Source organism: Numenius arquata, chromosome 8 (genome assembly GCF_964106895.1).
Source record: "Numenius arquata chromosome 8, bNumArq3.hap1.1, whole genome shotgun sequence".
Lineage (NCBI taxonomy): Eukaryota > Metazoa > Chordata > Aves > Charadriiformes > Scolopacidae > Numenius > Numenius arquata.
In genome coordinates, this window is record NC_133583.1 from 2,072,606 (window position 1) to 2,089,126 (window position 16,521).

Below are 16,521 nucleotides of genomic sequence, written 5' to 3' on the forward strand. Positions count from 1 at the left end.
AAGGAGGGCCCCTGGAGCAACAGGCACATGCAGCCGGGGGAGAAGCCACAAGGCAACCTTCAGCCCCCAACCAACCAGCAGTAACTCAGCTTTCCGCATGGGAATTACGGCACATCCCACATACGTGGGGAAGGCACATGTGCTCCCACCCACCCACCCCCCCCCCCCGCTGGAGTCCGGTTATTGTAGTCCAGGAAACAGCCAAATATTTGCCCCGTCAGACCAGCTACCGAGACCCTCGGAAACACCCACCCGCAGTTCCCCGGCTTGTGACCATCTCGGAAGGAGCTCGCCCGTGGCCAAGTCCCCACCAGCGCTCCCAACTGTTTACATAACGCGGATCTTCCCTTCCCAAGGGTGCCCCAAGTACGGGAGAGAAAACAAGGGGAAAGTTGGAGCGGACTCGCTGCCCCGCCGCCGAGGGGAGGACCGGCGGCCAGCCCCGGCCGGCGACCCCGGCCCGGAGGTGGCGGGGCGAGCCCCTCCGCCCGGCTGCTCACCGACAGCCGCCGCGGGGCCGGGCTCCGCTCCCCGCGGGGCCGGGAGGGCGGAGAGGTCTCTGCCCCGTCCCGCGACCAAGCACCGCTCCGCCGGCCCGGCCTCGGCACCGGGCTGCATCCCGCGGGCCGGCCCGGCGCCCGCAGCCCAGCGGCGGCCTGGGGAAGGGGGCTGCCCCGGCGGCCGGAGCGGAGCGGGGCGGGCTCGCCGCCTCCCCCGCCTCAGCCTGCAAACCCCCGCCCGCCCCCCGGCCCCTACCTGGCTCCGGTGGCGGCGGGGCGGGCTAGCGGCGGCTCGTCAGCCCCATGCTGGCGGCGCGGCGCTGCCCGGTCCCGTTAGGATGGAGGCTGCGCCGAGCTCCCCCCGCCTGCCGCCGCCTCAGCTGCACATCCACATGGTTACTGCGCTCGGAGCTCGCCGCCGCCTCTTATATAGGGCTGCGGGGGGTTCTGGGTAACCGAGTCCTGCCGCCTCCGCGGCGCCGCCGCGCAGCGCCCCGCTGGACTGCATCTCCCGGCGTGCCCCGCGCCGGCCGGCCGGCCGGCGGGCGGGCGGGACGGGGAGAGCCGTTCGCTGTGGTGAGACCCTCCCTGCGGCGCTGCCTCCGGCTCGGGGGCCACCAACAGAAGGACGTGGACCTGTTGGAGAGGATCCAGAGGAGGCCACGGAGATGCTGGGAGGGCTGGAGCCCCTCTGCTGTGAGGACAGGCTGAGAGAGTTGGGGGGGTTCAGCCTGGAGAAGAGAAGGCTCCGGGGAGACCTTCAAGCCCCTTCCAGTCCCTAAAGGGGCTCCAGGAGAGATGGGGAGGGACTCTGGATCAGGGAGGGGAGCCCTAGGAGGAGGGGGAAGGGTTTGACACTGAAAGAGGGGAGATTGAGATGAGATCTGGGGGAGAACTTCTTTGCTGTGAGGGTGGTGAGACCCTGGCCCAGGTTGCCCAGAGAAGCTGTGGCTGCCCCATCCCTGGAGGGGTTCAAGGCCAGGTTGGAGGGGGCTTGGAGCAACCTGGTCTGGTGGGAGGTGTCCCTGCCCAGGGCAAGGGGTGGCACAGGATGATCTTTAAAGGTCTCTTCCAACATAAACTATTCCATGATTCTGTGACCCTCGTAGCAGGGCTGGCACCACAGGCCCCCTGGGCCCAGGCACTGCTGTGGGTGCTCTTCAGCTCCTGCCAGGCTCATATGTTCAAGGTTGTCCTAAATTCGGGGGATCAAAACCGTTATTTCATCCCAGGGGCTTCAGACAGAGCCCTGGCACCAGGTGGGTGGTGGGAGGCAGGTGGGACTGTCCTGAGTATTGAGATACACCAGCACAGTTTTAGCAGCCGCATAAACCACAAGAAAATCAAACCAGGACAAATAAATCCTTTGTAAATGCAGGTCTTTGCATGGTTTGGGACACGCAAAGTAGCGGAGAAACCACACTTAAACCTGTGCGCTGAACTATAATGGATTGCGATTTCGCCAGATTATTTACACATACTGCTTCCACCTCTGGGGTAATTCCATTATTGGAAGGTCAAAGCCTTTCCCTGAGAATGGTCAGCTTACCGAAGTGCAGAAATGTGGGGTAAACCAGCAGTTTTGCAGAAGAATTGTTTAAAACTTTGAAAGCAGTGATTTTTACTTGGTTTCCTCTTCGGTAAGACTATCTGGCACAGAGATGCTGCTAACGTTAAAGCCTGTCTACTGACAATGGAACTTAAGCCAGAATGACAGGCAGCAATAAAAAAAAAAAAGTACCCTTTCATTTTATTTATTATATTATGCAATTGTTTGTCCTTAAAATATCAGCCAAGGTATATTGTCAAAGATAATACGGTAGTTTTTATGCCCTCTGTAGGGTACACATGGCGGTGTTTGGCAGCACAAAGTGCCTCGCAGAAGTGGATGGAGTTGTTTGTGCTGCAGAACTGCTGTCTCACTTCAATTGGCATAATCAGGTGAAGAAAACACTTCCCTCCTCTCCCTGCCGCCCACACCTTCCTGCTGCCCTCCACAGCAGGTAGGAACCGGTGTGTCACCGCTTGTTGCTTCTTTCCCTCTCGACAGCAGCCGACCGCCGCTGGAGAAAGGGAATGAGTCCGGATCAGCCAGTGGTCCAGTCAACACAACTTACCCCTATACTGGTTCTTCGTTAAAAAATAACATCGAAGGAGTTGTAATTATGGCTGTCAAGCAAGGGACATGCAGAAGTTGAAGTCCATGGCTTAGGAACTTAAGCGAAGGTCAGTGAATAGGGTTCTATGATTTTCATAAATGGCTGCAATACTACAAGCCATTACTCATCAGAAATTTGGCAGAGTAATGGTGCCTAATATAATTAGGTAATCCTAATGAATTCTCATGTAATCAAATCTAATCTCTGGATGAGTTCAGTAGGCTGAGGGCAGTGAATGGCTAGAACGTCTGGTGCTCTTAGGCAGTGACATAAGGACTGTCACTGCAGCCAGTGGCAGAGCTTTTCCCGCTGAACACCCTTAGTGGTTATGCTAGCAGTGTGCCTTGAAATATCTTCATTACCGAGTGCTAAATAAGAGCAGCAGTGTGTTAGGAATTGCAGGTAATGTAAGCCATAGTTTGGGGAGATTTCCTGCAGACAGAGGACGGACGGCCCCAGCCACACTCAGCCTGACAGTATGAAGTTCTGTGGATATGAGATGCATAGGACACAGTGGAGGAGACCTGGGGACACTCTGCTCTATCCCAGCCTGCAAATCCTCAGTTCCTTGTCCAAAGAGTTGCAGACATCTCTCCATGCTTCTCCTTTAGCAGCCACGTCCTTTGTCTCCTGCTGGTTCTGCAGCCTTCCAGTCCTTTGATCTTGCAGCCTCTCCGGAAGGTAGAATCTCAAAGGCTGCATTTTCTCCCATGGACTACATTTGCTTCTGGGTCTTGGTCAGTTCTTCAAAGGCTGTGGAGGTTGTGCTACGGAAGGCCCTTCAGCCAAAAATACTGATCAGGTGCCACAAAGAACTTGCTAGATTTGAAGGGGTATTGGCAAAGATAAGATCATCATCAGGAAAATTTCCAACAGTGGAGAGTGTTTCCATTTCTCTTTGGGAACTTGCTTTAGGATGCTGCTGTGGGCACAGGGAATTCACAAGGTTCCTATGACTTTATAGCTTTAAGAAGAGATGTAAAGGTAGAGCAGTTGGTGAATGAAAAATTTTGCACTCAGAAGTAGCATAGACTTATTCTCTTAATTGTTTCATTGATAATGTGAACTGTAGCAGGTAGCCCCTGAGATAGGGAATGGAGTCCTGTTCGCTCAGCAGCAAACAAGGGGTTGGGCTTAGATCACACGCTCGTACACAAAGAGGGTCTAAGGAATCGGAAGTATTTACGAATCCAGAGAGGAAACGGTGAAAAAAATACTACTTGGTAGACAGCACTTCAGTCTTTAGAGTGCTGTAATATAGATGTTTAGCCCAATCACATATGTGATTTCAGCCACAGGAAAACACCTTGCAAGAGAGATTATTTATTTTTTTTGCTGTTGGAGAAGTCTGTTCTTTTTCTCCTTTCTGAACCTGTCTGGTTCATCACAATTTGTAGCAATTATGTGAATTCAACATTGAGGAAAGATGTTAAGATGAAGTTTGAAGTCTTTCATTTGCCAAGAATAAGACCAATATTATCTTGTTTTATGCTACCGAATTTGCATTTAACTGTTGACTCCTTTGGACTATTTTGGACGGGAAAACCCACCCGCCTGCTGGGTGGGTTCATGTGGTTTCTTTTTGTCTCTGCTCTTGGTTCAGCTGCACAAGCAGCATCCCTGGAAGAAAAAATTAGAAGAGAAGATATTCCAGGCAGCCACCAGGACTCTAAGGATCAAACTGTCTAACCCTGCTTGTGGCTGGTCTTCGCAATGAGGCAGATGATGACAAAAGCTTCCCGTGGTCAGAACTGTCCCTTCCAGCTCTGCAGAATTAGGGATGAAAAGCACCACTAACAATAAGGACAAACGCTGGGCAACACCTCAGCTTCTCAGCTATGTGCTGGAAAGTCTCTTGTGTCTGTAATATTTTAATAACAGTGAAATTAGTGTCTTAATCCTGAAGCATGGTGCGCTCGGTGCAAGAAAAGAGAATAATTAAACCCTGCACAGAAGAGATTAGCTGCCTGTGAACAAATGACTTAGGAGCACAAACATCATCAATAAATGACAGCAGCAAAAGTTCTCAAAAGTCCTCAGGATTACAAACTGGAAGTTGGATGTCGCTCGGAAGCAAACTGGTAATTGTAATTATTTCATCTAGTCTCCTGAGAGAATAATGAACATAAACCTTCCTGATGAAAGGGCACAAATGATGCAGAAAAGAATTCTAGGAAGAGCAATGAGAATGAGTGGGCAAGATACACTAGAGAACTGTCCCAGCGCATTGGAAATGAGCTGATTTTCTTCAATTCCATCATGACACAGCCAGAATACCACGGCTTTAATAAGGGGAAGTTATCTTGGCAGGCTGCTTTCAGTTCTAGAAGACTGTAGAATTTGGATACTGAGATTTTGCTGTTATTTCAGTAAATTGCATTGGAAATGTGGAAGGAAAAAATAAGATATGTTTACTTTGTATTTTCATAGAGATTCTCTGGTGATCACTGTTTCAATATAAAAGGAGTGTTTACATTTGCTGACCCTGAAGCAGCAAAGGTTGATTTTATAATTAAATTTGTATTCACGTTTTCCTGCACTCTGCTGCTTTTCTAAGTACGTCACGGGGCAGAAGGGACTAATGATGGGTAATTGAAACGCACGCTTGTGACGACTCCCAGCACTGTCATTTTACACACAGGAAAATTTCATACAGCAAATAGAGTTGAATAGTGTTCCTTTCCAGTGCCAACACAAACCAAACCAAACCCTCCTTCGCTGTGGCCATGCTTCTTTTTTCTGCACAGTACTAACCTGCGTAGGGAAAAATTATAGAAAATAATTTGAATTAATATCCCACAGAATGAGTAGGGATTTCTTTCAGTGTAGTGGAGGATCCAGAAGCTCCATTTTGCTGACAGTCCTGCAGAGAAGCTCCCACACAAAGTGAAGGTTTACATGACAGAGCACCAAAATCTTCAATGGCTACAGGGAACCACTGGAAAAAGGAAAGAAAACAAAGGAATACAGCAGGTACCGACAGCTCTGGATGGAGATGCTAATCCCCACCTGTGCAGTTCCTATGCGGGAATACAAAGGCAGAGCACCCCTTCTGCCTGCAAATGAAGGAGCAGGATTTGTGTCACAGAAGGTGGCACCTCTTGCTTCCCGAGCTCCTTAGCGGGGGGACAGAGGGTGGGAAGAGCCTTTGCTTTGATGGCAGAATCCCAGCCAGCCGAGCTGGCATGGAGCAGGGCTGTAATTTGCTTCTTGCTACTCGCAGCAAATTGCTGCCTCTCCCAAGAGCGAGGCGGGAGGCCATTGTGCCTCTGCGAAGCTCGTTTCCATTCCCGACCTGCTCGGCTGGCACAGGAGCGTGCTGCCGTTCACCTGCCCTGTGACAAACTGCCTCTCCGGCACCTACACAGAAAACCCCTGCAAAAAAACCCCAAAGCTGCAGCTTTCCAAGTTCACTTGGAAAGAAAAGCGGGTTTCTCCTTTTGTTCCTCCAGTGATGATTTTCCCCCCTCCATGGCGATGTTTTTGCCATAAAGACTGCTTATGTCATACTCGGTAAACCCCATTTTTAAACGTGAAAAATCCCAAATCCCAAATCCCAGGATAGACACACACGAGCAGAAGTGCCTGAGGAATTTACCATTTCTTTATTTTTTTTTCCTAAGTCCTTATTCTGAACTGACGCTGAGTTGCATCACCCCCGTTAACAGAGGAGGTGAGGGTTCTCTCGGGAGGAAGGCTCAGATGTTACACGCTGCTGTTGAGCGCAAAGGTGTGAGCGCTTACACCTGCCCCTCGCGGGAGCCCCTGCCCTCAGTGCTTCCTACCTGCTGCTGGCCGATCAGCCGAAAGACATCTTTGCTCATTCCCTGGGATATTAACTCAAAATATTTAATGTAGTTTTTTCCCGATACGCATGGGGACTGTGCAGCCAAAGTTTCGTGGCAGCGATTTGCTGCAGAAGAGAAAAAGAAAGAAGAGAAAGAGAAAGAAATGAAGTGTTTAAACCCCGCACAGGAGCGCGATATGCTCAGCCGGAGACCGAGGCGCAGAGGAGCCCTTGTGCCAGGGACCAGAAGTGATGGCCAAAGGTCACACAGGGGCCAGGTCCACCCTTCTGCCCAGCGAGACTGGTGCCATGTGAACTTCCCCTTCCTCCGAAGGTTGCTAAATGGCAGACCCGTCACCTCCAATGACCCCTACTCCCAGGTTTTGGTGTCTGGAAGTGGGAATACTTGACGGCAGCCTCTGCGTTTCCCCATCGTCTGCCCGCCAAGGCGAGAGGAGCAGCGAGCGGCCCTGCCGTGCCGAGAGGTCATACTGATGGATCATAGAATCGTCTAGGTTGGAAGAGACCCTTGGGATCATCGAGTCCAACCATCTACCCTACTCTACAAAGTTCTCCCCTACACCATATCCCCCCCCACCACATCTAAACGGCTCTTAAACACATCCAGGGATGGTGACTCAACCCCCTCCCTGGGCAGCCTGTTCCAATGCCCGACCACTCTTTCTGTGAAAAATTCTTTCCTAATGTTCAGTCTAAACCTACCCTGCTGGAGCTTGAAGCCGTTCCCTCTTGTTCTATCGCTATTTGCTTGTGAGAAGAGACCAGCACCAACCTCTCTACAGTGTCCTTTCAAGTAGTTGTAGAGAGTGATGAGGTCTCCCCTCAGCCTCCTCTTCCTCATACTAAACAGTCCCAGCTCCTTCAACCGCTCTTCATAGGATTTGTTTTCCAGGCCCTTCACCAGCTTCGTTGCCCTCCTCTGCACTCGCTCCAGCACCTCGACATCTCTCTTGGATTGAGGTGCCCAAAACCGGACGCAATACTCCAGGTGTGGCCTCACCAGTGCCGAGTACAGGGGCACAATCGCCTCCCTACTTCTGCTGCTCACGCTGTTTCTAACACAAGCCAGGATGCCGTTGGCTTTCGTGGCCACCTGGGCACACTGCCGGCATACTTCAGAAGTTATTTTCGGGAGCGCAGACCTCCCCGCCTTCATTCCACCGACACGTTTTCCTCAGGAGCGCTGACCGCGGCCAGCACGGCACACACGCCTCGCACCAACCCGCCTTCCCTGCGCGTTAACCGCAGCCCGGGAGGTACCAGGCCGCCGGGGATCGCGTCTCCGCCAAGGCGCCGCTCTGCGCGCTTCGTTCAGGCCGCCTTCGCTTCCGCGCCCCGTTATTCTTAGGCAACGGAAAAGGCACGCCGCGGAGCCACCTCAGGACGGGCTGCCGGAGGCGCGGCCCCCTTAAGGCGCGGCGCGTCACCTGACCGCTGGCGGCACGTGGTGCTTCCGCCAACATGGCTGCGCCCGCAGCACCCCGCGCCCGGCTGCCCCGCTGCTTCATCCTTCTCCTCCTCCTGCTGATGGGGCTGGCGGCGGTGGCCGCCGGCGCCGCGGGGGAGGCGGCTCCTGGCGGGGACTGCGGCTGCAGCACTAGCCGGAGCGGCGGGGACGGGCGGGAGGCGGCGGCGCGGCGGTACTCGGCAGCGGCGGCAGCAGCGGGCGGCGGGCGGAGCACCGGGCACGGGCCGGTGAGCGGCGTGGCGGTTGTTTCCGACCCCCCGGGGTGGGGGGCTGAGCGTCTGGTAGCGGGGCCTCCTGCGGTGCTCGAAGGTGACCGGAGCGTGTAGGGACTCGAATTCAAGCCGTTTCGCGGCCGTCTGGGGTGGAACTCGTGAAAGTCTCGGCACCGGCGCGGGTGGTCCGGCGAGTACCCCCTTGCTTTTCCCGCTCAGGGACACCCCCCCGCTCCCACCCACCCCCCCGTCTCCCGGGACATTCGGGTTCGGGTGCTCTTGAAAATGGAGAGAGGCCTGGGCCTGCATCCCCACCCGTGTCCCCCCCGACTGCTCCTCCCTGTGCAAAGCTGAGATGAGATGAACCGATTTGAGGTGTTTTTCTTGACTGGCTGTTTTGGTAAGCCTCCCCACACCTTTACCCGGCCAACACCGGGAAAACGTGCCAGAGTATGCTGGAGTGAGGCTGTCTGTTGCCGTCTGGGCTGGGGAGGTGGTAGCTCAGTTAGTGTAGTCCCTGACTTGATGAATATCAATACTACTGTGGTCCCCCCGGCATCTTTTTTAGGTCTGTATTGGTATTAATGGAATTGAAACACTGGCAAGTGATGTGTCGGGTCTCTTGTGTCTGTTTTAGCACAGTCATCATTTAGGTATCCGTATCTAGATAGCTTTTCAGGTTCTTTTTGTGTCTCTTTAATTGCTTATTCCTTTCTATTTCTGCTGCTCTTCTGAAAGGCCGTCCACAGCTGAGTGTGCCTTCTTGATGAAGGCAGTGGTTACAGTGGGTTGATGTGCTATGACAGTGCCAAATGTGATACTGAGACTCTTTGTATGGTTGCAGACCAAATGCCCATCCAGTGGATGAGACGTCTTCAGGTATTAGAGACAGGATTGCTGTTTCCTTTCATAAAAGGTGCTACTAACCTTTGGCAGACAGAATCATACCACAGCAGACTTATATCTTGTTCTTGTGCGAGATGGCTTGCAAATAGTTAAAATGTGAGGGGCTGACTCTCTAATTGCCTCCTGGTGGTGTAAACAGGGAAGCTGTGTCAGCTTGGGGACAGCCTGTGTCCTGCAGGCAACGCAGACATTTAGCAGGTAAAGGGAAGAATGTGCAGAGGTAATTATGGCTTTACTATTGCAGGCTGCACTTAAGAAATTTGAGTGTATTTATAGATTTCGAATTAAATAATCTATAAGGCGCTTGGGGACTATGTCACTGATCTACATTTCATGTAATTTCACCATTTTCACTGTAGGGTGAAAAAAATCTTACCTTAGGCAAGGCAGCTGGCAACTTCAACAGCAGATAATGAAAACTAGTTGCAGCTGGGTTTTAAGCCATGTTCACAACATAACTTGTTTATGCTCAGCTAGAGAACATTTCTATCAAAAGGGAAGTGGAGGGAAAAATTGGCTTCTACCTCAACCACAAATGAGGTGAATTATTTCCCCTACATCTTTAGAAAGGGGGAGCTAATACTTCAGTGGGTCTGCTCTACGTTACCATAACACTTTCAGTGTAACTATAATCATAGGCAAATGTGGTCCCTGTTGTTCAAGTTGAGCTTTGAGGACAATGAACTGTATATGCAAGTGAAGTAACATTGTGAAGATACAGGCAATTATTGTTGCACACTCTACCTAAAATGGTAAATGATGTATATGTCAGCCTCTGCTGTTGGATTTGGGGCCTGGAGCATCTCTCTGGTGAGGAAAGGCTGAGGGACTTGGGTCTCTTTAGTCTGGAGAAGAGCAGACTGAGGGGGGATCTGATCAACACCTATAAATACTTAAAGGGTGGGTGTCGGGAGGATGGGGCCAGTCTTTTTTCAGTGATGCCCAGTGACAAGACAAGAGGTAACGGGCACAAACTTGAGTATGAGAAGTTCCATCTAAACATGAGGAGGAACTTCTTTCCTGTGAGGGTGGCAGAGCCCTGGAAGAGGCTGCCCAGAGAGGTGGTGGAGTCTCCTTCTCTGGAGACATTCCAAACCCCTCCTGGACACGTTCCTGTGTGACCTGTTTGGCAGGGGGTTGGACTAGATGATCTCCAGAGGTCCCTTCCAACCCCATAGCATTCTGTGATTTCTGCCCCCACAGTTCAACTTTGATATTTATTAGAGATTAGTTCCTCTGTGTTAGCCACCTGTATTTTAAAACTGGATGTTAAAGCTGCTTAATTAACTACACAACTGTGGTTTCTGGATGTGATGTCCGTGCAGAAAGTCTGTTCTTCATTTAGTGCTGCGTTCCACTGTTCTCAACCGAAGAGCACCATCAGACCTCTGAGCTTTGCAGCCTCTGATGTGGTGTTACCACGAAGCTGGCTGTCCAAGGAGGGTCCTGTTTCCAAACAGGAGGTGGAACTGTGAAATGAGACTCAGTGGGGAATCAATATTTGGTGTCAGTGTTGGACACAACGTTGGTGGGCGTGCCAGAAGTCTCAGCTCTCCTTGTATGAGCACTGCGAGAGCAGCAGGTTCATGAGGAAGCCTTTGGACATACCCTGGCAATGATCGAGGTTTTTCAGGGCTTGGAGAGGAATGCTGGGCTGTAAAGCAAGAGTTAATTTTTCACGTGCTTTTAGACAGCGGCTCACTAGTGAACTCTGAATCTTGCTTTGAAGACTGCTTCAACGAGTTGTTTTAGCTACAGTGGGTTGGAAAGAGATTGGAAGGAAGGAAGCGGTGCAATTTTGTACCACAGTGTCATTCCCTAAGTCCTAAAAAATGTAAGCAAATTTATCCTGAAGCCCTTTTATGGATTCAGTTAAAGGCAATCTGTAAGTGCTCAGATTCTTTTTTAGTGGAGGAAAAAGTTATGAGGGTGCAGCTTGCTTCAAATGTGGTTAGTTCAAAGGAAAAAGTATTTGTAGCGCTTCTTACAGGCCTTTTGCAAGTTGTGTGAATTTTAAGTGTCGCTGGGAGAGATCCAAGCAAAAAGAGAGATCTGTAGTGGAGAAGAAACAATGAAATTGGATATGTACAGTTATGTCAAATACTCCAAGTTCTCTGAAGAGTAGGGAGAGGTGCTGGATAGCTGATGTGAACTTATTTACTGATCATGTGGTACGGTATAACTAGATAAATAAAAATAAACTCCAGATGCTGGAAGGTAACTAATGTTTCTTTTCATTTTTCTGGCTTGTGAGTCACCGTGGGCATCCAGTTAGATTGTTTTGGTGAAAGCATCCAACTTTATGAAGAGAGTCTTGTAAATTAAGAAAAATAAAACAACCCAAAATTCCAACTATAGAAGAGTCAAGGTCCTATAATCTAGGCCATGCTGCAAACCGGCTATACTTACAAAGCCCAAAGTTCCTGTTTGGTTCTGTGAACCAAACTCTAAATAATGTTACATCAGTTCACTTTTTTTTACACTACATCTGTATTTTGGCTGCGTTTAATATACATGTGGCATACTGTGTTATTCTGCTAGATGTATATGGAATTTTGTTTGAACTCTTGTACATCTAGAACCTGGGCTTCTTTTTGTGTCAGAACTTAAACAATGCTTCTGGAGTAGTGTTAGAAGTGTAATACTCTGGAAATTTCTCTCTCAGTGAATGCTTCTATTACGAGACTTGAATTTCATGTGAACCAAGCATCAGGATCTTTGGGGAAAAAAAAAAAAATCATGGTGCTCTTGGAACTGGCTTTGCTCCTTTTAGGTTCTGTCACTGGTCTGCCAGCTGGAATTCCTTGTAAGAGTAATGTGTGGTCACAGCTCACTGCCGGGGTACGTTCAGGTGCGGTATGACATGCCAGATCACTTGCCACAGGGGATGTCAGTGCTGGCTGGCTCTTGTTAGAGAACAAGTCATATGAGGAGAGGCTGAGGGAACTGGGCATGTTTAGTTTGGAGAAGAGGAGGCTGAGGGGGGACCTCATTGCCCTCTACAACTACCTGAAAGGAGGGTGTAGAGAGGTGGGTGTTGGCCTCTTCTCCCAAGGGAATAATGACAGGACCAGAGGAAATGGTCTGAAGTTGGGGCAGGGGAGGTTTAGATTAGATATTAGGAAGAATGACTTTACTGAGAGAGTGGTCAGGCACTGGAACAGCCTGCCCAGGGAGGTGGTGGAGTCGCTGTCTCTGGAGGTATTGAAGAAACGTGTAGACATGGCACTTCAGGGCATGCTCTAGTGCCCGAGATTGTTGGTTGTGTCTGTTTGTGGGTGGGGTGGGGTTGTGGGCGTTTGGTTTGGTTTTGGTGTTCTGGGATTTTTTGGTTGTGTGTGGTTTTTTTTTTTTTTTTTTTGATGGGACTCGATCTCAAAGGTCCCATCCAACCAAAAATATTCTGTGATTCTGTGATTTGGGGGCTCACCCACTCACAAGCCTCTGGTTGTTGCCAGAGGAGGAACAAGGTAGCTGAATTCAATGTGAGTTAGGGGTGAAGGTGGCTCAGGAATACTGAAAAGAAAGGAGAGGGAGTTTTCTTCCCCAGTTCTTTCACCTGTTGATGATCGGTTGGGTAACATCTTGGTGAACTAGCTCTTGGGTAGCCAGCCCTTGAGACATCCCCTGCCCATTGGGAAGTTTTTACGCAGCCTGCGTTGTCATTCTCCATTCCAGCACAAGCTTCTGAGCAGGGATCCTGGATGCTTGTGCTGTTTGGGTGAGGAGTGCGTTGCTCAGTCTGTGCTCTTTAGAGGGCTCCCAGGAAACATCTGATGAGGAACAAGACCTCTGGGGCCTCCATCTTCCCAAAAAGAGCCCACTGAAGCTGAAGGAAAATGTGTTTTGTTTCTCTGGAAACTGACTGAGGCCTTAAAGGGAAAACATTTAAAATGTTATTCTTTCACTTCTCCTTAACTTCTGAAGTTTGAGGCTCTTGCCTGAGGCCAGTCTTCCAGAGGAGTGGATTATATCTGACTGGGAAGTTTGTCTGGTCCCTGGCAGACAGAGCTGCAGGTGCTGTGCCTACCTGCCAGTGAGCTGCGTGCTTGGTAATAAAACGCTGCACGTGCCTGTTATTAAATGAAACCCCACGTGTAGTTACTATGCAATCAAGCAGAGGCTTGTCCACAAAAGAGCACTTCACAGTTTCGTAATCTCCAGATTCTTCACTGATGTATCAAGCCTTCCTAGGAATAGAGTGAAATGCCAAAAATTCCTGACTTAAAAATGAGCAGAAAGGACTCTGGATTGTTTCTTGGCTGTTTCTTGACTCTTAGGTACAGTAGGGGAATGTGTTTCTCCTTGTTAGAGCACAAGTATTACCCTCAGTAAAAGTTCTGAGTTACCCAGGCCTCATGTAGGAAGAGCTGCAAATGGGGCTTTTGTTCTCAATTTAAATTCTGCTTCCTATTTCTGCCAAACAGGTGGTGATCAGGATGCCACTGTTGCCATTTTATTGTGCTGTTTTTGTCGGTGAAATGCTGCTCACAGCAAAAGCACCTCCAAAAATGAGGTGGTGGGAGGAGTAAGACAGATCAGAGACATTTCAGTCTTTCATTTTCATAATATTTCGGGTGGCTTCCTCTGCAGATGGTGGCTATTCCAGGAGGAGCGTTCACAATGGGCACTGATGAGCCCGAAATACAGCAGGACGGAGAATGGCCGGCTAGAAGAGTCCATGTCGACAGTTTCTACATGGATCAGTATGAGGTCAGCAATGAGGACTTCGAGAGATTTGTGAATTCTACTGGGTACATCACTGAGGTAAGGTGGAAGGGGGACAGTCTCCTGTTGGCTTGCTTTGTGGTGGCAAAATTGGTAAATTGGAAGCGGGGAGACTTAGATTAGATACCAGAAAGAAATTCTTTACTGTGAGGGTGGTGCGACACTGGAACAGGTTGCTCAGAGAAGTTGTGGCTGCCCCATCCCTGGAGAGGTTCAAGGCCAGGCTGGAGGGGGCTTGGAGCAACCTGCTCTAGTGGAGTTGTCCCTGCCCAGGGCAGGGGGGTTGGAACTCGATGATCTTTAAGGTCCCTTCCAACTCTAACCGTTCTAGAATATGATTCTAAATGATTCATGATTCTAAAATACCTCTTAAAAACTTGGGCTATTCTTAAATTTTTTTTTGAAGGACATCACAATATTTGCTTGGGATTTCTGATGTAAGCAGTGGAGAGATGAAATTGTCTTGCCTTGCTGCCCAGGGGTCTGAAAGGGCATTTAAATGTATGCTATTGCATTTAGTAAGTGTCTCGATACCTGAACTAATTATCTTCCCTGCAGAATGACAGGCAGCCTGTGTGAAGCTAACAGATGGCTGAAGATAGCTGTGCAGGGCTTTTGGTTTTTATTTGTTTAGTTTGGGTTTTTTTGACCCTTGGGTCCTAGGCCATCCTTGTAGCAGCACAACTATGTTGTTAGATTTTCCTTATTTTGGAAGAACAGGGGAGAAAGGATTTAAAACCCTATGATAGCTGAGGACTCTGCAGGCTAGTTCAGCGCAGCTACTTGCTAATGAGCTGAGCGGTAGAAAGCCCCGCTGTCTAAAGAAGATATAATAGCAAGTATAATAATAGTTCTGTGCATGTTACTGGGAACAATGGACTAAGAAAGAATATGTTAAGGTTCTTCTAAGAAAGAAGCTACCTGTGCCTGAGGCTCTGATCTTTCCTGACAGTTGACTGTTCCTACGCAACTTTTATGAAGCCCTGACAGGCCTTTTAGGCAAATCAAAGCCTCGGTAACGATCAGGTCTCAAAGGAGGCACTTTGCTGAATTCACTTGAGAAACTGGTTCTCGTTTGGAAGACGGGATCCTTCTGGGTGGATGAAGGGCTTCTTTTATCTACGGCGCTATTTCTGTTTTTACAGGTTCTTAGCTCAATAATTATGAAAAAAGGTTGCTTAACAATTTTGAGCTTGAACAGGGCTTTCTCGTTGCAGACGGCTCCTGGAAGCAGCGCATGTGCTGTGGTATTTGACTGTAGCATCAGATGGAGTCTGTTTCAGCCAGGCTTCATGGCTCACTTGGGTGCTCCACTTTCCCTTTCTCCCTTCCCCCCTCACGTGGGGCCCCCTTTTACACTGGATTTAGAAAAATAAGCTCAGAGTTAGAGTAAACAGCACTGATTCTGCAGGGTTTTTTTTTTTTAGGATGCAGCTGAGCTGCTTTTTGTGTATTTTAATAACATCCGCATTGCTTACTGTGGGTAAACAGAGCCAACCTACTGCTTGGTTTTCTTTTATTAAGGACTAGACTGAACTCCAGTGGCAATTGAAACCTGAAAGTAAATAGGAAGCTGAAGAAAAAAACCCTCCAGATATACAGCTTAACGGAGGGTGTCAGACTGAAATCTGGGTCCTTCAGGTGGTAAACCTGGTTGCCTCTATCTGGGCAGGAGAAAAAAGATATGTTTGGGTTTTTTCCTTCTCTTTCCTTTCTGAAACAATGTATAATGGTCATAAACTAAAACTTCTTGCAATCTGGGTAGTGAATGGGATCGTTCTTTCAAACTGTGCTTCTTGGAGTTGTGAGCGTGCAGAGGCAGCTCATGGGGATTGTTCTCAGTCTTTGAATGCCTGTAATAAAATGAAGAAATTGAGAAGAGCACGTGTTGAATTCTGATAACATGTTTTGACTTCCCCAGTATATCCATTCACTCAGTTTACCAAGGGGAAAAACCCTGTGTTGGTATCGTGTACTATGATTCATTGAAATTACTTGTATTTCTTGTTTCATTTGTTTCTTTTGTTTCTATCTATAATCTTAGAAATAATGTTTGGGTTACTTTAAACTTTTCTATATTTGTTGTAACAGCACTTTAAAACGTGGTGCTAGTGCTGATGAAGGAGCAGAAAGTGACAAGGCTGAACTCTTTTACTGTGATTCCCAAAGGAAAAATAAAATAAATGAAATATGCCCTTGCATGTTAGATTATTGACTGTACCGTTTTAAAGCAGTTGGGACAATTGGAACGGCATTTTTGATTAATAGAAGTAAAAACATTTGCAGAAGCTCTATGAGCTGCCATCTGTCCAGCGGCTATTGAAGTACAACGATATCCAGAGATAAAATGCCTTCTCTTCAGTTTCAAAATAGCTTCCGTGAGAGAGAACTCAAAATTACTATTAGAATTTCCTTATCCTTGATAAGACAAAGCTGTAAATGTGAGTGGCTTTTTTCAGAAGAACATTTCTTTAATAATATTGCTGAATTTTTTGTTCTTTCTACAGGCAGAGAAATTTGGGGATTCCTTTGTGTTTGAGGGAATGCTGAGTGAAGAAGTGAAGGCTGACATCCACCAGGCAGTGAGTAACGCAGCAGGGGAAAACTTCCTTAGGGAAGCAATTATGGCAGTGATATCTAAATTGTGTGATGTTCCCAAAGCTATGGACAAAAACGGGGTTTATGGAGGAGTGTTTGGTCTGGAATAATAGACTCCCTCAGATGTGGAGAATTCACAGTC

The 16,521-nt window shown here is 48.8% G+C and overlaps 1 protein-coding gene across 1 annotated transcript in view; it reads left to right on the plus strand.

The window, feature by feature from the left end:
- Positions 1 to 7,928: 7,928 nt before the first annotated feature.
- SUMF1 (sulfatase modifying factor 1) overlaps positions 7,929 to 16,521 on the plus strand; it is a 39,571-nt gene continuing 30,978 nt past the window's right edge. Inside the window, exons 1-3 of the mRNA XM_074151873.1 lie at positions 7,929 to 8,162; positions 13,647 to 13,820; positions 16,289 to 16,363. Coding sequence (XP_074007974.1) covers positions 7,929 to 8,162; positions 13,647 to 13,820; positions 16,289 to 16,363 — 483 coding nt within the window. The remainder of the gene's footprint in view (positions 8,163 to 13,646; positions 13,821 to 16,288; positions 16,364 to 16,521) is intronic.